This window comes from Azolla caroliniana, unplaced genomic scaffold (assembly GCF_043228905.1).
Source record: "Azolla caroliniana isolate FFs.n. ecotype wild unplaced genomic scaffold, voAzoCaro1.0.p SCAF_14, whole genome shotgun sequence".
NCBI classification, from domain to species: domain Eukaryota; kingdom Viridiplantae; phylum Streptophyta; class Polypodiopsida; order Salviniales; family Salviniaceae; genus Azolla; species Azolla caroliniana.
Genome location: NW_028230449.1, coordinates 15626265 through 15649546, shown reverse-complemented (window position 1 = coordinate 15649546; position 23282 = coordinate 15626265). Strand labels below are relative to the sequence as shown.

The 23282-nt window shown below is 46.2% G+C and overlaps 1 protein-coding gene and 1 pseudogene across 1 annotated transcript; both read right to left on the bottom strand.

The window, feature by feature from the left end:
• Window positions 1-15391: 15391 nt before the first annotated feature.
• LOC147855582 (uncharacterized) lies at window positions 15392-16499 on the bottom strand. Its single transcript, XM_087330089.1, has 3 exons — window positions 16363-16499; window positions 15488-16231; window positions 15392-15396 (listed from the first exon to the last, which is right to left on the bottom strand). The coding sequence occupies exons 1-3, from the start codon at window positions 16424-16426 to the stop codon at window positions 15392-15394; spliced, it is 813 nt and encodes a 270-aa protein (XP_087186215.1). The 5' UTR covers window positions 16427-16499.
• Window positions 16500-17224: 725 nt separating this feature from the next.
• LOC147855581 (uncharacterized) lies at window positions 17225-17713 on the bottom strand (annotated as a pseudogene).
• Between the last annotated feature and the right edge of the window lie 5569 nt (window positions 17714-23282).

Genomic DNA, 23282 nt, shown 5'->3' with positions numbered 1-23282 from the left:
CCGGAGCTTCGGTAACCGGCTCCTCCGTTTCCTCTTCATCCGAATCGATTTCGGGGTCGGGGCCGGTTCCGGTATCAGTTTCATCTTCCTCGGCCGGTTCTGTTTCTTCACCGTCTTCGGCCGGATCCTCGAGTGCTAACCCGTCCCTTGCCGGTCGGGACTGCTCCTCGTAGAGTTGATCCTCACCGGTCGACTTGGAGCTCTTCATCTTCTTCTCCGACTCCCAGTCGGCGATTGTCTTGTCCTCCATGAAGATGATATCTCGACTCCTGAATATCCTCTTGTCGACCGGGTCCCATACTCGGTAGCCGAACTAGTCGTCGCCGTAACCGAGGAATATGCATGGCCGGGTCTTTCGATCTAGCTTTCCTCTCCGGTCCTTTGCCACATGCACGTATGCGAGACACCCGAACACCTTCAGATGCCGGTAGGACACTTCCTTACCGGTCCACACTTTCTGCGGCGTGTCTCCGTCCAAAGGTACTGAGGGTGATCTGTTTATCACGTATGTCGCCGTCGACATTGCCTCAGCCCAAAACCCCTTGGGTAATTTCGCATGCGCCAGCATACTCCGGACCCTCTCCATTATGGTCCGGTTCATCCTCTCGGCCAGCCCGTTTAGTTCTGGCGTCTTTGGCACAGTAAACTCGAGCCGGATTCCCTTCGAGCGACAGTACTCCTGGAACTGCCCCCGGTATTCCCCTCCGTTATCCGCTCGTATCGCTTTCAGCTTCTTGCCGGATTCCCTTTCCACTCTCGCGTGGAGTTCTTTGAAGACGCACAACACTTGGTCCTTTGTCTTCAACGGTGCCGTCCACAGCTTCCGGCTGTGATCATCAATGAATGTTACGAAGTACTGGGCTCCGCCATGTGACTTCGTTTCTACCTGACACACATCAGTGTGCACCAACTCCAATGGTGCGCTACGTCTCGTCGGTGGCCTTGAGTGGAAGGAGGTTCGGTTTTGCTTACCGGCCAGGCAATCGGTGCACTTCTCCAGGTGCACGTGCTTCACTGGAATAAGGTTGTCTTCTGCAAGCCTCTTCATCCCCTTCTCGCTCATGTGACACAGTCTTTTGTGCCACAGCTCACCGGCAGTGTCGGCTGCCACATTCAGCTCTTCCGGACATAACCGGGCATTCATCAGGTACAGTGTGTTGTCTTTCCGGGCCCGAGCCACTATCAGGCTCCCCTTGCTGAACTTCATTACGCCGTTCCGGATGCTACCTGTGTAGCCTTCATCGTCTAGCCTCCCGGCCGAAATCAGGTTCAATCGAACCTCCGGAACGTGTCGGACATCCTTCAGCAGCATTTTGCATCCGGTCGGGGTTGTCAACCACACGTCTCCTATGCCGGCAATCCGGCACGTACCTTCATTTCCCATCCGAACACAGCCATGCTCACCGGCAGTGTAGGATGAGAAGTATCTTCTCTCCGGAGTCAGGTGGAACGATGCTTCGGAATCGACCACCCAGGTCGTCTCATCGCCGGCAATGTTTAGTTCACCTTCTTCGGTGATGAGCATGATTTCTTCCTCACTTGCCGCGAGTGCCGTTGTTCCTTTCCGGTCCTGCCCTCGCCGATCCGAACCTCTCCGGTCCGTGGCTCCCCGGTATGCACCGTTTCTCTCCGGTGACTTCTTCGAATCAGTGTCATCGGCTCCGTTGTCTTTTCGGTAATGCCGACAATTCTTCCGGAAGTGCCCCGGCTTCCCACAGTGGAAGCATGTGGGCCTTCCTCTTGACTGCGACCGGGTCCCCGACTTCTCCCGTCTTTGCGGACTCCAGTTCCGTTGTCTTCCCCGATCCGATTCGGTAAGCAGCATCTTCGGATCGGAGGCCGGTTCTTTATCTCTCCGACGCGCTTCTTCGTTCAAAATACTTGTCTTTACCATTTGTAGGGACAAGTTATCTTCGGTACAGGAGGTGCTGAGAGTCACCACCAAGTTCTCCCAGCTTTCCGGCAATGTACACATCAGGATGATGGCTTGCATTGCATCCTCCAACGGGAACTTGATCGCCGCAAGCTGGTTCACGAATCCCATGAACGTGCTTACGTGTTCCACCATACTCTCGCCGTCCCGGTACTTGAGATTCACTATCTTCCTCATCAGGGAGGTCCGGTTCAACGCATTCTTCCTCTCGTAGAGGCCCGACAGCTTCCGCCACATCTCATATGTGTTGGTGTCGTTCGCCACATGTTGTAGGACGCTCACGTCGACGTATTGCCGAATGGTTGCAACGGCTTTCCGGTTCAGAAGCCTCCATTCCGTCTCAAGTACCCCCTTGGGTATTTCCGACCTGTCGATCGGTTCATACAGGTCCCGAACAATGAGCAGATCCTCCATCTTTATCTTCCAGTCGGCGTAGTTCTGCGCATTCAGCACCATCATCCCCGGCTGCCCGCTGCTGCCGCCTTCCATTTTCTGCACTACAGTCGCTCTGATACCAGATTGTTGAGAAAATCGACGGTTTCAAAAATCTTCTCCGTCGGCCACAACCGAGGAAACACGAGTCAGTGCAGCAGTAAATCCAAAACACAGAGAGAGACTCGAATGCACAGGGTTTAGCGTGGAAAACCCTAAGCGGGAAAAACCACGGGAGTGCAAGACTCCAACTATCACTATACGCAGGGAATGTACAATGGTGAGCTGCAAGGCGACGACCTTGAGCTCGCTGTCCTCGCCACAGGCGGCGGTATTACACAGAGGCGTCGACCTCTTCCTTTCTCTCTCTCTCTCTCTCTCTCGGCTGCTCTCACTTCGCTCCCTCTAAGTGGAAAACAGAAAAATGAGCAACAACAAACAAAACTGTTTGCCCTAAGTCATATTTATACACATATGACTTTCGGGCTATTTACAAATATAGCCTCAAGGGCCCTTAGCAAACATATTCACAAATATGTCCCCGCATCCGGATCTCTCTCCGGGTACATTCGTCATCCGGCTCCGTAGCCGGGGTCCTCGTCATCCGGCTCCGTAGCCGGGGTCCTCATCATCCGGCTCCGGTCCTCATTCGGGTCTTCATTCCCGATTCCCGGACATCCGACCATCCCATCCGGAGGGACCGTAATCCCAACACTTCGGTCACGGGCCCGTTTGTCATCGTCCCTCCGTGCCTGTGCAATCTAGAGGTCCTTTACCATCCTAGTCAGCTCCTCTAGAGCTGCTCCTCCGGACGAGCCTTTGACCATGCCGGTCGATGTCGATCCGGTCTCGAGCCAGTCTCTGGTCTCTTCCCTTCGCGTTGGTAGGGTTGGCTCGAGTTTCCTTGCTGCTACAGAGCCCGCCCTTGTTGATCCTTTATCGACCCACTCTCGCCGTTTGTCGAAACGGCCACAGACTCTCTTCACCACGGCCCAGTCGGCCGTCAGCCCATCATCAATCTCCACCAGGAGACCCACTTGCTCCCGGTCCCTCGCATCCACCGACTTAACGAACAGCAGGATGCGACTTGTGTCTAGTACGGTCTGATCGAGTGCCGAAAGACACGCAAAGCGTTCTTCAAACTCCCGGAGGAGCACTGACCCATTCCATGAAATCCCGTTTCAAGAGCCAAAGCGCGTCATCAAGCCCATATTTTTCGAGGAGCCGACCTTCAAACTCTTGCCAGGTCCGGCTCTCAGCCCATACCTCGACCACCTCCGCATGGATGCCCGGCATCGCCACCCAAGGGAATCCAATGAGTCGCCTTTCTTCCGGAATGTCTCTCATTACCATCTCTGCCCGGTAGGCCTCCAAATAGCTCGTGGTGTCCTTCCCACCGAACCGGCCTATCATGCCGACGACCGCTTCAATAGCCCTATCGAGGGCGCTTGCACCTTCACGCACACTCACTATCCGATCCACAGCCGAAGCCATGGCTTCCGCGAGATCCGACCCCCTCATCTTTCTATTCCTCTGCCGCCTTCACGTCGGGTTCACCAAATATGTCGCATTGTTACGCGCGTGCGTGGAGAACGAGGCGGGACCATCGGGGTCTTGGACCGAGAAATAGCTGAGAAGGAGGAGAACGGAAAGGCAACGTGCGCACTTGCACACGCACAGACACGGGAGCACACAGGAATCACAGTCCAACAACATAGCAAAACAAGACGACTAGAAGTCCGAGTATATGAACACGTATGGATATAAATATATATATATATCAAGATGGTTACAACTAACAGGCCGGCAAGGTGAACACCGTCGCCTGTTCACTCACACACACAGAAGAGCAGCATGGAGACTCTGCCAGAAGCACACGGGCGTTCCACGGAGTAGAGTCAGCCTCCCGAAAACCTGCGCAAAAATGGCTATCGAGAGTGGCAGAGGAAAAGGGCTCGGTCCCAGTCCGACAGCACTTCGTCCTCTCTAACACGCGATATTCTTTCCTGTTGAGCGGCAAGCTCAACCGGAGCCGGATCGGCTGAATAAGCCGGAGCCGGTAAGGAGACGGATCGGGCGAAACGGATCGGTATTACGGTGAGCAACCGAACCGGCAAGCAGTGGAGGCCGGGTGCAATCCGTAACCGGAAGTCCAATCGGAAGCCTAGCATAGGATAGACTACTAGGTAGCTATAGTCTCGTAGTAAGTGTCAGATGCTCGTGTGAGCATTGAAGTACATGGTACTTCTGTCAGTCCCAAGAGGACTTGTATAAATAGTGCTACTTAGCACAGTGTGTATACAGAGTCTTGATATAATTTTGAAATTGTGTTCTGCTCTCTCTGTCTCTCTCTGTCTCTCTGTCTCTCTGTCTCTCTCTCTCTCTCTGTTGTTCTCTGTTTTACGCTTCCGCAAACACTTACATTTTCATGGTATCAGAGCGCGAGGGTTGAGAACCTCTGCTGCAGACATTTACTCTTGAGAAGGAAACCCTAACAGGTCGAAAACAGACACAGTAGAAGACATGGATAGAGGCATGGCTACGTCGCTCCCGGTGGAGAAGCTCGACAGGAGCAATTACGCATCCTAGTCTTACAAGATGCACCATTACCTGCTTGGACACGGGTACTGGAGTTATGTCGAAGGAGCGAATGATGCGGCGCCCGACTCGGCACACAAGGACTTCCCGGTATGGGAACAGGCGGCAAGCAGGGTGATGTACTGCTTCGCGTCCAGTGTCGGCGATCAGCTGCTCAGCCACATCCGTGACGCCAAGACACCGAAGGATGCTTGGGGGAACCTGAAAAAGGTTTTCGCCGCAAGTACCACTGCCCGGAAGCTTCAACTCAGACAGGAGTTGAGCAATGTTCGACAGAAGAACATGTCTGTGGCAGACTACACGGGCCGGATAAAGGTGATCTGCGACTCGCTCGCCTCTATCAATGTTACCGTAGAGGAAGACGAGATGGTGCAGGTATGCCTCGAAGGCCTGGCGTCCAAGTTCGGAGCGTTCTGGACTGCGGTGTGTACAAGGGAGAATACCCCCTCATTCTTCGACTTACAGTCGATGCTCCTTGTAGAGGAGAACCACGCCGGTGCATCTACCAGTGCATCCCCGGACAGCCGAATGCTGTACACGGGAACGGATCGGCTCCGTGGGCGTGGTGGAAGAGGTGGGTCGGCACGCAATGGAGGCGGCCGGCAAGAGCAGGAACGGAGGCACTATGAGCGTGCCGACGGCAGTTCCGGGACTTCCACAAGCAGGGGGAGTCAAGGCAGTGCCGGAAGCCGGCAAGACAAATCCGCTACGGAATGTTGGTACTGTGGCAAAAAGGCCACAAGGAAAGCGAGTGCTGGAGAAAGCGTGCCGATTCGGACAAATCCGGATCCGGCAAGACCGGTAAGGATGGCCGACAAAACTCGCACTACGCAAATGGATCAGGAGGATCCGGAACCGGAAAGGCCGGTAAGGGGCCAGCCTTGGTGATGAATCACAAGGCAAACTCAATGAAGAAGACCACTTCCAAAACGGAGGAAGTGTGGTATGTGAGCCACAAAGAGTGGTTCTCCTTTCTGGAGAAACCGGATCAACCAGGAGTAGTCAAAATCGGAGACGACACTCCTCACCCAATCGTGCACGTCGGAGAAGTCCCTCTAAGCCACGTCGGACAGAAAGGGAAGTTGATGAACGTATTACACGTTCTGACAATCACGAAGAACCTGGTGTCCGTCGGTCAGATTGTCGACCAGGGGATGCAGGTGCGGTTTACGCACCTCGGGTGCTTCATTGAGGATGAGGGTGAAGTCATTGCGCAAGGGCATAGAGACGGGAGGATGTTTATCCTCAACACAAATGACTTTGGCACCGCTCTGTTCGCGAAACGACAGAAGGTCGAGTCGGACATCGACTGTGGCACAAGCGAATAGGCCTCAAGACCTGCAATCGAAACAAGTCGTTTTCGGTTTGCCGAAGTTCAACGGCTGGAGAGCCGAAATTTGTGAAGCCTACCAACTTGGGAAGCAACACCGGCTTCCATTCCCCACCGAACGGAACCGGAGCCGTAACAAGCTCGATCTCATCCATTCAGATGTGTAGGGACCGGCACAAAGTGTAAGCCTTGGTGGGAGCCGATACTTTGTCTCCTTCATCGACGACTATACTCAACATACTTGGATCTACCTCATTGAGCGGAAGAGCGAAGTCTTTGACTGTTTCCGGAGCCTCCAGAAGATGGTGGAACGGGAATCGGAGAGGAAGATCAAATGCCTTTGGTCGGATGGCGGAAAGGAATATTTTTCCGGCCAATTCACTGGTTATCTGCAGCAGAAGGGAATTCGGCGAGAGTTCAGCTGCAGATACACACCGGAGCAAAACAGTGTGGCCGAAAGGAAGAACCGGACTCTCGTCGAAGCGGCAAGGGCAATGCTGGAGGAGAAGAGCATGCCCCGGTTCTACTGGGCGGAGGCGGTCCGGACGGCCGTCTACATACAAAACCGCATTGGTGACAAGGTGTCAGCTCATGAGCTGTATTTCGGGTGCAAGCCGAACTTAAGACACCTTCGGATATTCGGCAGCATAGCGTATGTGCATGTGCCGGATTAGAAGCGGAGAAAGCTGGATGCAAAATCGGAAAAATGCATCCTAGTCGGCTATGCTCAAGAGCAAAAGGGGTATAAGTCCTATAACCCCTGGACGAAGGAAGTCCGAGTTAGCCGTGATGTCGAGTTCGATGAATCGGCATCCTGGTACTCTGTACTGACTCCAACTTCCGATCCCGACCCAATGCTGGAAGATCAGGCCAGTGAGCATGAATCAGCCCTGGCAGAGGATGATGAAGCCGGGACTCAAGCTGAGGGTCCGGAATCGTTACGGTTGAGTGGTCCGAACGAGCGACTGAGTCGATTGGACCAGTCAGATGAAGAGACGGCAAGTGGTGGAGACTCTGCCATGCTCTCCCCGTGCAAGGAACCAAGGAAACGGTTCACGCGCAAAGAGAAGGGGAAGAGGAAGATGCCGGAATTCGAAACCAACAACGATGAGTTGGATCAGTGCGTATCCGACTCCGGAAAGGAGAAAGGCAGATCTTCGGCAACGAAGACCGAATTGGCCAAGCAGGGCCTCAAATTAGGTGACGGTGCGTTGCGCCGATCAACCCGCCAGAAGAATCCCGTCATGCGGTACGGGTACAATGAATACATGGCGCATCATTATGCGTACATGACTAAGGTAACAGAAGTGCGTGAGCCGGAGAGCTACGCAGAAGCGGCAAAGGACGCAAATTGGCGTGCCGCTATGGACGAAGAAATGCGGGCACTCGATGCCAACGAAACTTGGGACCTAGTTGATCCTCCCCGTCACTGTAAACCGATCGGATGCAAGTGGGTGTACAAGGTCAAGTACAACGCCGACGGTTCTGTTAACCGGTACAAAGCCCGGTTAGTGGCGAAGGGATACGCGCAGACCCACGAAATCGACTACGACGAGACCTTCGCTCCTGTGGCGAAGATGACGACGGTTCGTGTGGTACTGGCGGCTGCTGCGGCAAGGGGGTGGCATCTTCACCAGATGGATGTGAAGAACGCCTTCCTTCAAGGAGAGCTTGAAGAAGAAGTCTTTATGACTCAGCCCCCCGGATTTCAATCAGAGATGAATGAGTCGGCGGTATGCCGACTGAAGAAGTCGCTTTACGGCTTGAAGCAAGCCCCCCGAGCCTGGAACGCGAAGATCACGCACCGGTTGCGTAAGCTGGGATTTGTTGTCTCTAAGTTAGACTCTTCGTTGTTCATCCGGCAAGGCTCTGACGGTCCGGTATGTATACTCTTGTATGTGGATGATTTAGTCATCACCGGACCTGGTCTTCCCGAAATCAACCGCGTCAAGTCCCAGTTGTCGGACGCATTCGAAATGAAGGACCTGGGGGACCTTCATTATTTTCTTGGGATCGAAGTGATCCGGACCCCCGACGGCATATTGCTCTCACAATGACATTACGTGTTGAATATGCTGTATAAGTTCGGCATGACGGATTGCCGACCTGTCTCCACACCCCTGGACCGGAACCAGAAGCTCCGTCCCAACTCCGGACCGGCCTGCAATGAGAAACGGTTCCGACAGCTTGTCGGAAGCCTGATCTACTTAACCATCACCCGACCCGACATCAACTATCCGGTCGGGATGGTAAGTCAGTTCATGCAGAAGCCGACCGTGGAGCACCTTCAGTGCGCGCAACGAATATTACGGTATGTCAACGACACTAAGGACCGGGGACTACTATACCGGCGAGGTAAATACCCGAAGAGCTTGTCGGTTACACAGATGCTGACTGGGCCGGCGATGCGTCTGATCGCCGCTCCACTTCCGGATACATGTTCTCCATAGGTAGCGCGGCCGTTGCGTGGAGCAGCAAGAAGCAGCTCACAGTGGCTTTGTCAAGCACTGAGGCTGAGTACCGAGCCGCTACCGTTGCCACTTGTGAAGCCATCTGGCTTCGGCGACTGCTGCGAGACTTGCGGATCGAGGTACCGACCCCAATCCCGATTTACTGCGATAACATGAGCAGCCTGCAGCTCGCCAGGAACCCTGTGTTCCATGCTCGCACAAAGCACATCGAGGTGCACTACCACTTCGTGCGTGAGCGGGTCCTGAGCGGTGAAGTTGACCTACGGTATGTTCATACGGATCGGCAAGTTGCCGACATCTTCACCAAGCCACTCAGATCGGACAAGTTGCAGCACTTTACCGACATGCTTGGTATTCAGCATCTCGACGTGCCGCACTTGAGGGGGAGAAGCAAGGGCAAAGTCTCTATCGAAACGGGCAAAGGCCAAAAAACTGTTGAACCCGTCGGTAAGAGGAGAGCCGGAAGAAGAGGAGACAAGAAGATGAAGGAAGTCGAGTCGACGAAGGAAGTCGACACATCCGAACAGGTCGGAGCAAGCGGCTGTGAAGAAGAATTGTGCACTCAGGAAGAGAAGTGCATGTTGTGCGGAGGTCATCACGACGGTACTGACCATGATGCGGAGTCGAATGAAGAATTCGATTTCGGTTCACCGGCTGAAGAAGCCGAGGGAAGCATGGAGAAGGCCAAGACTCGGAAGTGGTCCGATGTGGTGAGAGGCCTGAAGCTGGAAGTCGAATCAGAGTGTACCGATTCGGACAAGAGCTGGAACGAGTCGGAGACAGCTGACTCGGATCAACAGATGGATCCGGATGAGTCGGATCGACTGAAGGACAAGGGGACACAGACACAGCGGAAGTCGATGCCATCGTGGGAGAACCGACGGATTGGCAAGCGCCGGAGTCACAGCAACGTGAGTGCTAAGATGGGCCTATTGAGCAGACATGCCGACCGAAAGGGTCGAGGCGCGCAGAACCGAAGGGGTCGCGGCAAACGGAACCAGACCGGACTAGGAGCGCGAGCAAGGCGAAGTAACGCCAGGAGAAGTCGGTTGGAAGAACCGACTGCCACAGAGGTCGACACTACGACCCCACCTCAGGTTGAGCTTGAGGGGGAGTGTTGAGTGGCAAGCTCAACCGGAGCCAGTAAGCGAGACGGATCGGGCGAAACGGATCGGTATTACTGTGAGCAACCGAACCGGCAAGCAGTGGAGGCCGGGTGCAATCCGTAACCAGAAGTCCAATCGGAAGCCTAGCATAGGATAGACTACAAGGTAGCTATAGTCTCGTAGTAAGTGTCAGATGCTCGTGTGAGCATTGAAGTACATGGTACTTCTGTCAGTCCCAAGAGGACTTGTATAAATAGTGCCACTTAGCACAGTGTGTATACAGAGTCTTGATATAATTTTGAAATTGTGTTCTGCTCTCTCTCTCTCTCTCTCTCTCTCTCTCTCTCTGTGTTGTTCTCTGTTTTACGCTTCCGCAAACACTTACGTTTTCATTTCCATTCCTCTCCCTCTCTTTTATAGCCCAAGAAGGGAGGCCGTTATCATCCGTTACATCACATTAATTCTCTGTCCTTTTGGACAGAGATACATCTTGATTCTCTCCCTATTGAATGCGTGCTACCTAGGATTTCACCTCAGCCGACTTGTACCTACTTACTTACCATACAACGAAAAGTGTGCTCGCGTGTAAGGGCCGGTTTACACGCGCTAAACTCGGTTTCCGCCTAGGGACGGTATTCTTCACGACAACGTGTAAGATCTTAGGCGGGACCGCGGGGGTCTTGGACTAGGGAGTAGAGGGGGAATGGAAGCTTAGGTCGAGAGGAGAGGACAAAGATTAGGACATAAACATAGAATGGATGGAACAAGAAGATAGATGGAGGCAAGATACACAACAAGTTATATTAAGACTCCGCGAACAATTACAACCAAGGCAGCATAGGCCACACCAAAACGATTACAAGAAAACCCTAACTGGATAAGTAAAGTAAAGAAGATGATGAAGAAGCAACCCTAAGCAAAACCCTAAACCCGAAATGGTATGAAGAAGAAGAAGAATAGTAAAACCCTAGACGAAACCCTAAAACCCAAAAAGAAACCCTTGACCTAAGTGGTATACCTCTCTCACTCAAAATAGGCAACCCTTTACAAGTGACCCCTCCCTTCCTTTTATAACCCAAAGAGGGAGGGACCTTACAATGTGGGATAAATTTCCCCTCTTTATTCTATACACCATTTTACATTGTAAATGTGCACATGTTGCACACCGCCGACTTGCCCATTCCATCCCAGTTTCACACCATAGCCGTAAATCTTCACGACAACGTCTGATAGTGTTTCCCCAAAGTATAAAGCACTCTTGGTAGCCAAAGGTTTCAAGCAAGAACATGGAGTTGATTTTGATGAAACCTTCTCTCCTGTAGTTAAGATGACTACATTATGTATGTTGCTTTCATTGGCTGCAAATAAGGATTTGGAATTAGTTCAAATGGATGTGAAGACGGCCTTTTTACATGGGGACCTTGATAAGGATATTTATATGGAACAACCAGAAGGTCATGAAGTCTTGGGAAAAGAACATTTTGTATGTAAACTCAAGAAGAGTTTGTATGGGCTTAAGCAGTCACCCAGATTGTGGTACCAAAAGTTTGATGCTTTTATGAAGACTCAGGGTGCACTAGAAGCAACGAGGATCCTTGCCTTTATACGAAAAAATGTTCAGATGAGAGTTCCATTATGTTGATACTCTATGTTGATGATATGCTTATTGTTGGTAAAAACAAGGATGAGTTATCCTTATTGAAGAAAAATTTGAGCCAAATTTTTGGCATGAAGGATTTGGGAGACACAAAACATATTCTTGGTATGCGTATTACTCATGATCGGAGTAAGCGATGCATTTACTTGTCTCAGGCTGAGTACATATTGAAAGTGCTCAAGAGGTTTAATATGGAGAATGCAAAGCCGTTGAGCACTCCATTGCCTACATATGTAAAACTGAGCACATGTGATTGCCCCACGTCTGATGAGGACAAGGAATTCATGTCCAGGGTTCCTTATCAATCCGTAGTTGGGAGTCTTATGTACACCATGGTGGCTACTCGACCAGACATTGCATTTGTAGTGGGAGCAGTAAGTCTATTCATGTCAAATCTTGGTAAGAAACATTGGGATGCAGTCAAGTTGATATTGAGATATCTGAGTGGCACTAAGGATAAGTGCCTTTGTTTAGGTAAAGGGGATGCCTCTACCATTGGATAAACAGATCCAGATTATGCCAGATGCGCTGACAGTAGGAAATCTACTTCAGGGTACATCTTTCAGATTATGGGAGGTGCCATTGCTTGGAGATCCCATCTCCAAGATTGTGTCGCATTGTCAATGACAAAGGCTGAGTATGTTGTAGCCAGTGAGGCATGTAAGGAAGCAATTTGGCTATCTCGATTAGCTAGTGACATGGGTATACCGTTGTCGCGAAGTTTTGCTTGCATGTGTCGTTCGAACGGGACAGGCGGGGCCTTGGACCGGGGAGACAAAAGTGGTGAGGAAGTGGGAGCTTATGATGTTAATGACATGGGGGACATATACATAAATTTTTATATAAAATAGGGTTTAAACAACAATTAGTTTAATACCACGATTTCGGTGGTTTTCTTTCTTACATAGAATTAGTTTCATGATTAAGAAAAACAACTATGAATCAAAAGGGGTTTTTGTTTTCTTCAGAATTTACAGGCTTGACCCCACGACTTAGGTGGTTTTTACAACAATCAATTATGAAGTAATCAAAGGCTAAAATAATCTCGCGAAGGCGAGTCTACTGGGCTCCAAGCTCGACTACTTCCGACAGCTATGTTCCCTCGATTCGGAGTAGCCCTCGTGTCACTACAACCTCCCTTCCGCAATTGGCCACTGAGTTGACCACCACCGAGATGCCGAAAAGGCCATTGTTTAAGAAATCCAAACCCTAAAATCTCGAGTAAGAAGTATAATAGGATCAAAACTCACAAACCCTAAAATCATATGTCCTCTAATATGTTGACGAGAAAAGAAGAAAAGTAGAACCTCTCAAACCCTAACCCTAGAAAAAAAAGGAGGAGAAAGTGATAAGGAGAAAGGGAGGCTACAAAACCCTAACCCAAGAAGAAGATGAGAAGATGAAAACCTATTGGTACACCCCTAAGGCAAAATGGGCAACCCCATAATAATCCCTATTCCTCCCATCTTATAGAGGAAAAAGGCGCCTATTTTAACATTACATGCTTTTTTTTTCTTTACCACAAAAATGGAATGGGAGCAAAATACTTTTTAATTCATCACAAGTTACTTATTATTTATTTTTTTGGTTTTATTTATCTATACCTTATTTCATGAGATATGCGTGGAACCTTGCTTTTTCTCACATTGCACATGCCACACCACGACATCCAACCCTACCAAACCGCACATCCTCGAGCATGTGCCAAAGGAAAGTGATGTGGTGAGGCCAAAGGTTGCCAACCTTTGTTTTCTTTCCTTCGTTGCACCTTGCCCTCACGAAATCAAACATCAACTTCAACATAATCTCGTCTTCATCCGTCTTTGTCCTCCCCTACCTCTCTCTCACGTCGGGTTCACCAATGTCTCAAAGTTTTGTGTGCGTGTGTGGCTCGAACGGGACCACCGGGGCCTTGGACCGGGGAGACAAAAACAGTGACAAAGTGGGAGATCAAGAGAAAGATATGGGGAAAATATACATAAGTTTGATATAAAATAGGCGTTTAAACAACAATTAGTTTAATACCACGATTTCAGTGGTTTTCTTTCTTACATAGAATTAGTTTCATGATTAAGAAAAACAACTATGAATCAAAACGGGTTTTTATTTTCTTTAGAATTGCTAGGCTTGACACCACGATTTTAGTGGTTTTTACAACAATCATTATGAAATAATCAAGGCTAAAATAGTCTAGCGAAGGCGAGTCTAGTGGGCTCCAAGCTCGACTACTTCCAACGGCTATGTTGCCTCGATTCGGAGTAGCCCTCATGCCACTACAACCTCCCTTACGCCACCAGCTACCGAGTTGACTACCACCGAGATGCTGAAGAAGCCAATGTGGAAGGAATCCAAGCCCTAAAATCTCTTGAGTAAGAAGTAGAATAGAATCTAAACTCACAAACCCTAAAATCTTAACTCCTCTAGTATGTTAAGCAATGAGGAGAAAAGAAGAAAAGTAGAAAGAAGAAGCTCTCAAACCCTAATCCTAGAAGGAAAAGATGAAAGAGAAAGAAATAAGGAGAAAGGGAGGCTACCAAACCCTAAAATCAAGAAGAAGAGGAGAAGATGAAACCCTAGTGGTACACCCTTAGAAGACAAAATGGGTGACCCCCCAATAATCCCTATCGCTCCTCTCTTATAGAGGAAAGAGGACCTTATTTTAACATTACATGCTTTTTCTTTATTTCTTTATCACAAAAATGGAAGAGAAGCAAAATGATTTGTAGGAAGAGAGACAAACTCTACAACTCTCTACATATACTTAAAAGCCTTAACCACTAAGCTACTACAAGTTACTTATTATTTATTATTTTGGTTTTATTTATTTATACATTATTTCATGAGATATGCGTGGAACCTCACTTTTTCTGACATTGCACACGCCACACCACTACACCGCAACATGTACCCAAACTGTTTTGTGATAGTCAGAGTGGCATTGCTTTGGTTAAGAATACGATATATCATGCGAAGACCAAACATATTCGAATGCGATACCATTTCATTCGGGAATGTGTAGCTAATGGTTGTATTAGCCTTGAGAAGATTGTTTCTCGTGAAAATGCCACAGAGACATTGACCAAGGCCTTACCACAAGATGTGTTGGAGCATTGTTGTCACTTGATGGGAATCACTTACTACATTACGTTACACACTTGTCGTGTACATTGTATAACATGCCCATCAGGTGGGAGGTCTAGGTCTAGGTCTTGTACAAGTCAACCTTCCATTATTCGTACTCTTAGTTTAGGCCTTTTAGTGGGAGATTGTTATACATGTATCCCCCATACATGCTAAGTGTGAAAAAGCCAAAATGGTATTCCACTTAGTAGTGTGTAGAGAGAAAGAAAGATATATATATATATATATATATATATAAACGTCTTCTAAGGCCAAAATTGGCCCATGAGACAAATGGTTTACAACAAAAAATGGGATATTTACCCATTCATCGAAAGTAAAAAATAAAAATAAAAATAAGATAAAAAAATAGAGTTTTAAGCTAAATAGTACTAGTAAAATAACAAATATGTTCTATATAAAAAACATGTTCTACAATGAAAATGATGTTATATAGGCCTAATTTCATTTCCATCCAAGTCTCTAGACGAGAAGTGGGAGGTCAAAGGGGTTCGATGTGGATGTGGCGTGTGATCCCAATGTAATAGGTACCCCAACCATAACTTCTAGTCGACGTAGCTCACATTCCCTTATCTTCTTAATCTTTCCTACTCTGTGTCGACTTGTTTTGAAGCCCAACATTCGAGAGCGTTTAGTTGTACTTTGCATTTATGCTTCCTCAAGAGAGAGGCCGAGTGGCGTAAGTGTATCCCCATTCATCGTCTCCCCTCGTTCCTAAAAAAATTACACTAGTTACAAGTTGATGAATAGTAAAAGGGTTATGGTTAACACTTTGTAATTTATTCTCCATATGTTCTTTTAGCTCTAAGATATGCCTACCTAGTCTCTTTACATCCAGGGTATCTAATAGTTTGGAGAGAGTGGGAGAGGGTCCTAATATGTCTTGGTATTCCGCTCGTACCTCAGCATAAGTTGGGCACTTGCATGTGAAGTGATACTCATCCTCTATCTCTATGTGGCATAACCTACATAGTCTTTCTTCTCTAGGGACTCTATTAGCCCGACCATTCTCAATCTCAAGTTGGTGAGATGATATCCTAAGTTGTCCAATGGCCACCCTTAGTGCATTTGATAAGAATGTATCTAGATATCTTGGTCGTGTAATAAAACGTAACTTAGAGCAATGCAAGAAGTGTTCCTTATAGTACTCCATTTTAAATGGGAGTGGCTCTCGTGGGATGATCCATTTATATCGAGTGTAAATTTGCCATATTTCTTGACGTATCACTTTATTACGGTCTTCCTGAGATATTATAGTTTGATCAATCCCATGGTTGTACTGAAGGGGAGGTAAGTTGTTAATGTCTATGTTGTTTGCAAGTAACCACCTCACCACAGTGCTATACCAAGACCTAGTGTCTCCAGACGCATGTAGGGATCGAGATGCCTCAAAGACTCGACGGGATATCCTAACTTGTGGTTGTCTATGTATTCGACAAATAAAACTTACCACTTGAAAAAGTGCTTTGATTAACATCGGGGGCAAACTGAACTCTGCTCTAATAATGTCATGTGGTACTGACGATTTGCTTTGGATTTGACGTGATAACATTGTCACAAAAGGTCTGTCTAATTGAGTCCAAATGAAAGATGTGTTTTGACTAACATCGGGGGCAAACTGAACTCTGCTCTAATAATGTCATGTGGTACTGATGATTTGCTTTCGAATTGAAGTGATAACATCGTCACAAAATGTCTATCTAATTGTGTCCACATGAAAGATGGTAGACCTGGAGCCCATACTATTGATGCATACATGAGGGAAGGGGTCACTAATGAGTCAAAGAGCCATCCCTTAGTCCGTGGCTCTTGAAAGTATGCCTGGTGGCATTGTCTCTGTAGGAGTGAGAGGGATGCATACCATCTCGTTAGCCTATCTTTGGTTGTCTAGGTCATCGAGAATTTACTTGAGCGAGCACTAAAAGTGACTCCCAAGTATACATATGATCCAACTACCTCAACTAGTTTATGAGAGAGGATAAGGTGACATTTACTCCTAACTCGGGACGATGTATGAAAGATAAGGACTTTAGTTTTCGCTATATTCATCTCCAGTCCTCGTTGTCTACAAAAGTCATCTAGGGCAAGATGCATTTGTAGGTTGTGTTCCGACTCCGAGAGCAACACAATGTCGTCTACGTAGAGTAAGAGACTAACTTGTGTATCCCCAATAGCTACTCCGTTGCCTCCCTTACGAGCAATAAAATCAATGATCTCATCAATGTAGATCCCAAAAACAGTTGGTGATAGGGGGCAACCCTGTTTTACATCAATGGTGCTAGTGAAACAATCAGATAGGCCACCTGGGCATCTTACGCGCCTAGAGACTTGCTCATATAGGGTATAAATGGCCCAGATCATGTCATTTGGTATCTCCAAGCTCTTAAGTCTATCAAACAACCTGTCCCTAGGAACCGTGTCGAAGGCTTTGCGGAAGTCCACAAAGCAACAATATAGTTTCATCTTACGAGCCTTCGTCTGGTCAATTAAGCACCTAAGTGTGAAAATATGGTCAATAGTGGAGAAGGCGCGTCTAAAGCCAACCTGCTCAGGTGCTCAAAGACTTAATGTTTCCATATAATCGTTGAGCTCCGCTTCCATTACTGCACCATATAATTTAGCGAGTGTATGACCTATCATAATGGTCCTATATGTATTTGGGTCTATTGGGTCCCCTCCTTTATGTATAGGGCCCACAATGGTCATGGTCCATTGTGGTGGAAAACCCTTGGCGAGGGCGCGGTTGAAGATTAGAGTGAGAAAGGGGGCTAGGCATTCTCGAGCATATATGATTAGCTCAACTCACGATCCTGTGTGGACCATGGATTTCCTATGTTGTAATTTTTTTATGACCTTCGTGACCCTAGACTTCGTGAAAAGTGTCCGCATGGTAGGTCGAGGTGTGGAAGGCATTGGAATGGGAGGTTGGTTTGGGACATGGTAGAGTCTCTCGATATATGTGTGCCAAATATTGGGATCCTCGATCGGTGTTTTTGGTCGCGGTTCCCATAGTATCTTCCATGGAAGGGCGCAATCCCTACTCATGAGCATATGGTAGAGTTCCCAATATTGAGATGCTTCCCAAGCTCGTCTTTTACGATGTGTCTTCTTACGCATCTCTTTGCGAGCCTGTATTGAGGATATAGTACCACTAACTCGCGACACTTTAAGTTGTCTATACAACTCTCTACAATCCTCATCATACCACTTGTTCTGTGGCATAGACCCTATTCTACTATGATTGGAGTGTTTCGTGTATGGGAAGCTACTAATTGTTGTTGAGTGAAGGATGTGTGCAAGTTCTGTATTGAGGTTCTCTAAAGGCAAGGAAGAATCAAAAGAGGAGAGATGGGCTTGAACATTTCGGGAGTAGATGTCAGGGAGCTCATGCGTGAAATGTATTATGGTGTGATGGTTTGGTTGGCTAGAGTTGGTGCCGTGGGAGGTGTCGCATTTTAGCTCAAAGTATAGGAAGCTATGGTCTGCACCAATTGGGCATGGGGCCACCCGGAAGGAGTTAACCATGTGGGTAGCTTCAAGGCGTCCAATTAGGTAATCAACTGTGCTTTCCCCTCCTCCATGTGGGAAACATGTGAGCTCTTCCGAGCCCGGCCACTTGGCTAAGCCATTATATATGATCATCTAGTATCAGTTGGGTAAAAGCATGCGAGTGGAAACACTATTATAGCTAATTAGCTACTAAAATGGCCATAGCTAATTAGCTATTTGTTTAGCTAGTCTTTTTTGTGGGAAAATCAAATATTTGAAAAACTAATTTATGAAAAAACTCAAATATTTGAACTTCTGTTTCAGACGTAGTGGAACTTGGGGAATATCACCATCATCTAAGGTCGACTTCAATGTCATCAATTTCCTGTTTAGCCTAAGTCTGATTTTGAACGCAGATGGAGTACTCAGAGCACGAACGCAGACGTAGCTCCCGCAACAGCAAAAAATCGACATTGCAGATTGAGAGCTACAACACAGAACCCGCTCGATCATCGTCCAGGTATGTTTCAGTTACAGAAACCCCAAACATTTGTTTTTTCTTTTTGACTACTGTCTGAACTTTGGTGCCGATTCATATTTCCCCAAAATCGAATAGGGCGAAGTCCTTGGAGTCCCATACAAGGATGTCTCGCAAATCGGGGAGTAGCAACAGGTGTGTTTATATTACTTTTTTTGTGTTTAATCCTGTCTTTAGTGATTAGGGTTTGTGATTGAAATTTCTGATTAGGGTTTGTGATTGAAATTTCTGATTAGGGTTTTTGATTATAAATTTCTGATTAAAATTTTTGAATAGGGTTTCTGGTTACAAATTTTGATTACAAATTAGAATTTCTGAATAGGGTTTTTGTTTATAAATTTCTGCTTAGGATTTCTTATTAGGGTTTGTGATTGAAATTTTTTATTAGGGTTTCTGATTGAAATTTCTGATTAGGGTTTTTGATTATAAATTTCTGATAAGAATTTCTGAATAAGGTTTCTGGTTACAAACTTCTGATTACAGATTTTGATTAGGGTTTCTGATTTCAAACTTCTGATTACAGATTTTGATTAGGTTAAGTTAAAGATTTTGCACCATTTTTGTTGTTGTTGATTGGGGTTTTTGATTCTCACATATTCTGATTTTGCACTATTTCTGATTTCTGAAATGATATTTCAGATGGCTCGTTCCTCCGTATACGAGAGTGTTAAACTTCGCAAAATTTTGCGAGACAAAGGAGGACTTCCACAACACCTATGGTCTGTCACTCGAGGGTGTTGACCCTGCTGTCCTAAGTGATAAATTGATCAGTGATATAGACTGGATGACAGTATATACAGTGCCTAGAGTCAAAGGCAAGGTCAAGCTGAAGCATGTACGAGCCGACTTGTACGATGACTGCATGAGACTGCACCAGAAAGTTCATCAGGAGATCCCAGTCAACAATGAGTTGTCAGTTTCATTTGCTAGAGCATTTGCATATGAGTACTGCAAAACAGCGAAGGAATCTAGAGACCCTGAAATGTATAGGGTAGCTTGGGCAGTCTATGGTGAGGCATCGGTAAAAAGATGCCGAAAGATGGGGACCTTGGCACAAAAAATAGACAGATTTTGGAGCATGGCAGCTGTTGATGCAACTGCCGACTCCCAGCAAGACCGGGGGCATACACCACACCGACACCCAAGGAAAGCCAATGTCGATGATACAGGTGAGACATTGGTTAGCTATATGCTAAAAAATGTCCATGAAGCCTGTGAGACATTGGCATTTTTTAAGACTGATTTAGAGAAAGCCACAATGGCTTCTGCAATGGAGAGCAAAGTTACTTCTGCTGTTACAACAATTAGAAATAAGATTCAGGTAACTATTGTTTTGCTGGTATGTGATTGTGTTATAAATAACGGGTAAAATGTGCTAATCAAGCATTATCTGGAATAGGTTGCGCAACAGGAGCTTGAATTAGAGGGGCCACTGGATCCCCAGCGTAAAATAGAACTGCAAATAGAGATCCAGGTTCTTTCAATGAACCTGGACCTTCTAGGTGTAAATACTGTTGCAGATTACAATTTGGATAAGCTTCAAGTAAGTTAACGATTCCTGAGCAAAGTTGGTGTATCTTTCAACAACAAGAATAATTAATCGGTAAATTTCTCTGTTGCGTTGAAGGAACAATACATTCATCAAGAACAGGTAGTTAGCTGCCTTAAGAAGAAGCTACATTTTGTGGAGGGAATGGTAAGGACCAGACAGGATTTGGACCTGAACATTCTTGCTCCCTTACCAAATGAAGTAGAACCAGAAAATGATTTATTGACAGTTCAAGCACGTTGCATCGCTTGCGGGTTAGGTGTGGAGGACAAAACTGCGTCTTTGTTGGTTCACCTACAACCATGCAACCACACATACCATCTGCTTTGTTTTCAACATGCCTGTCGAATTGCTGCATTCTGTTTGGGAGATTGCAATACAACTCTACCAAATGAGTGGAGAAAACAAACAGGTATACCATACTGTAGCTAATAAGCTTAGTCTTTTCTAATTAGCTATCCTACTAGCTAATTAGCTACTGGCAGCTAATGAGCTACTAGCTAATTAGCTATCCTAGTAGCTAATTAGCTATGGTACTAGCTAATTAGCTAGTACCATAGTTGTGTAAAAAAGCTAAATAGCTATCCTACTAGCTAATTAGCCACTGGCAACTAATTAGCTATCCTAGTAACTAATTAGCTACTGCCATAGTTGTGTAAAGTAGCTAATAAGCTATCCTAGTAGCTAGTTAGCTATGGTACTAGCTAATTAGCTAGTACCATAGTTGTGTAAAAAAGCTAATTAGCTATCCTACTAGCTAATTAGCTACTGGCAACTAATTAGCTATCCTACTAGCTAATTAGCTACCATAGTAGCTAATTAGCTACTGACATAGTTGTGTAAAGTAGCTAATAAGCTATCCTAGTAGCTAGTTAGCTATGGTACTAGCTAATTAGCTAGTACCATAGTTGTGTAAAAAAGCTAATTAGCTATCCTACTAGCTAATTAGCTACTGGCAACTAATTAGCTATCCTACTAGCTAATTAGCTATCCTACTAGCTAATTAGCTATCATAGTAGCTAATTAGCTACTGACATAGTTGTGTAAAGTAGCTAATAAGCTATCCTAGTAGCTAGTTAGCTATGGTACTAGCTAATTAGCTAGTACCATAGTTGTGTAAAAAAGCTAATTAGCTATCCTACTAGCTAATTAGCTACTGGCAACTAATTAGCTATCCTACTAGCTAATTAGCTATCCTACTAGCTAATTAGCTATCATAGTAGCTAATTAGCTACTGACATAGTTGTGTAAAGTAGCTAATTAGCTATCCTAGTAGCTAATTAGCTACTGGCAGCTAATTAGCTGTCCTAGTAGCTAATAAGCTATCCTAGCTACTACATAGTTGAGAAAGTAGCTAATTAGCTTTCATTGTAGCTAATTAGCTATCCTAGCTACCACCATAGTTGAGTAAAGTAGCTAATTAGCTGTCCTAGTAGCTAATTAGCTGTCCTAGTAGCTAATTAGCTGTCCTAGTAGCTAATTAGCTATCCTAGCTACTACTATAGTTGTGTAAAGTAGCTAATAAGCTATCCTACTAGCTAATTAGCTACTACCATAGTTGAGTAACGTACCTAATTAGCTATCCTACTAGCTAATTAGCTACTGGCAACTAATTAGCTATCCTAGTAGCTAATTAGCTATCCTAGTAGCTAATTAGCTGCTGGCAACTAATTAGCTATCCTACTAGCGAATTAGCTATCCTAGTAGCTACTGCCATAGTTGTGTAAAGTAGCTAATAAGCTATCCTAGTAGCTAATTAGCTACTGGCAGCTAATTAGCTATCCTAGTAGCTAATTAGCTACTGGCAGCTAATTAGCTATCCTAGTAGCTAATTAGCTACTAGCAGCTAATTAGCTGTCCTAGTAGCTAATAAGTTATCCTAACTACTACCATAGTTGAGTAAAGTACCTAATTAGCTATCCTAACTACTACCATAGTTGAGTAAAGTACCTAATTAGCTATCCTAACTACTACCATAGTTGAGTAAAGTACCTAATTAGCTATCATACTAGCTAATTAGCTATCGTACTAGCTAATTAGCTATCCTAGCTTCTACCATAGTTTAGTAAAGTAGCTAATTAGCTATCCTAAATAATTGTCATGTTATTGTAGAATCTTGTGGATTAAGGACGGCACATGATGTGTCTGGTGCTGATGATGCTGCAACAGATGAGGATACTACTGCCAATGTGGCTGAAAGTAAGAGTCCTGCTATCACATCTCCTTCAGATCAGCTGCACCCTATTCTTTTGGAACAGTGTACTGAATTAGGCAACGATGTGAAATGCCATGAAATAGTGGAAACAACATGTAAAACTGAGGTTCACAACAACAGTGTTTATGAACACTTGATGCAACATTTCTTCGAGTCTCAAGACCTTGATTCCACCCCACCGAGCCCAACTACTGAAAATGTCCAAACAGATCCCTCTGTACTTGAAAAGCTAGTTCAAGAAACGGCTGATGTGCAATTAGCTGCTGAGGCGATGGGAAGGTTGTCGGAGGAGGACACACTTGCGCATTGGGTCCTAGAAGCAAGGCTAAATGGGGAACCAACCAGAAAAAGGCTGAAGAAGGGGCCACGATCGGGAACAAGACCAGTTACTCGGTCAAGGGGCCCAGACGTAGTGGAGCGAAATACTGTTTAGTTGGATATGATTGTTAGCTTAGGGATTTTGCTAGGGTTTTATGAAGTTTTACTATCCTGTTGGACAAGTAAAACCTCAGATTGGTTGTTGCTTGATCCACATTATGTAATGGAACTCTATGATGTTTTTCCAAGATAATTTGAAGAGTGTTGTTCTATGACTGAAACTCTTTGATGTTCAGGATATTGTTTTGTGAGACTAGTAGTTACTTTGTGAGTGTGAATATGTTGGTGTTTTCTGATGTTGCAGAGTCTAAAGGGTTTGATTCTATTGCTCGTAAGGCCAATGGCAGTGTGGATACTGTTGATGTTGCGGCATGTTTAAAGGGCCCCATCTTGAAAGTAGATGTAGCAACTGACACAAGTGATCTGGTCACACAAGTTGATCAAG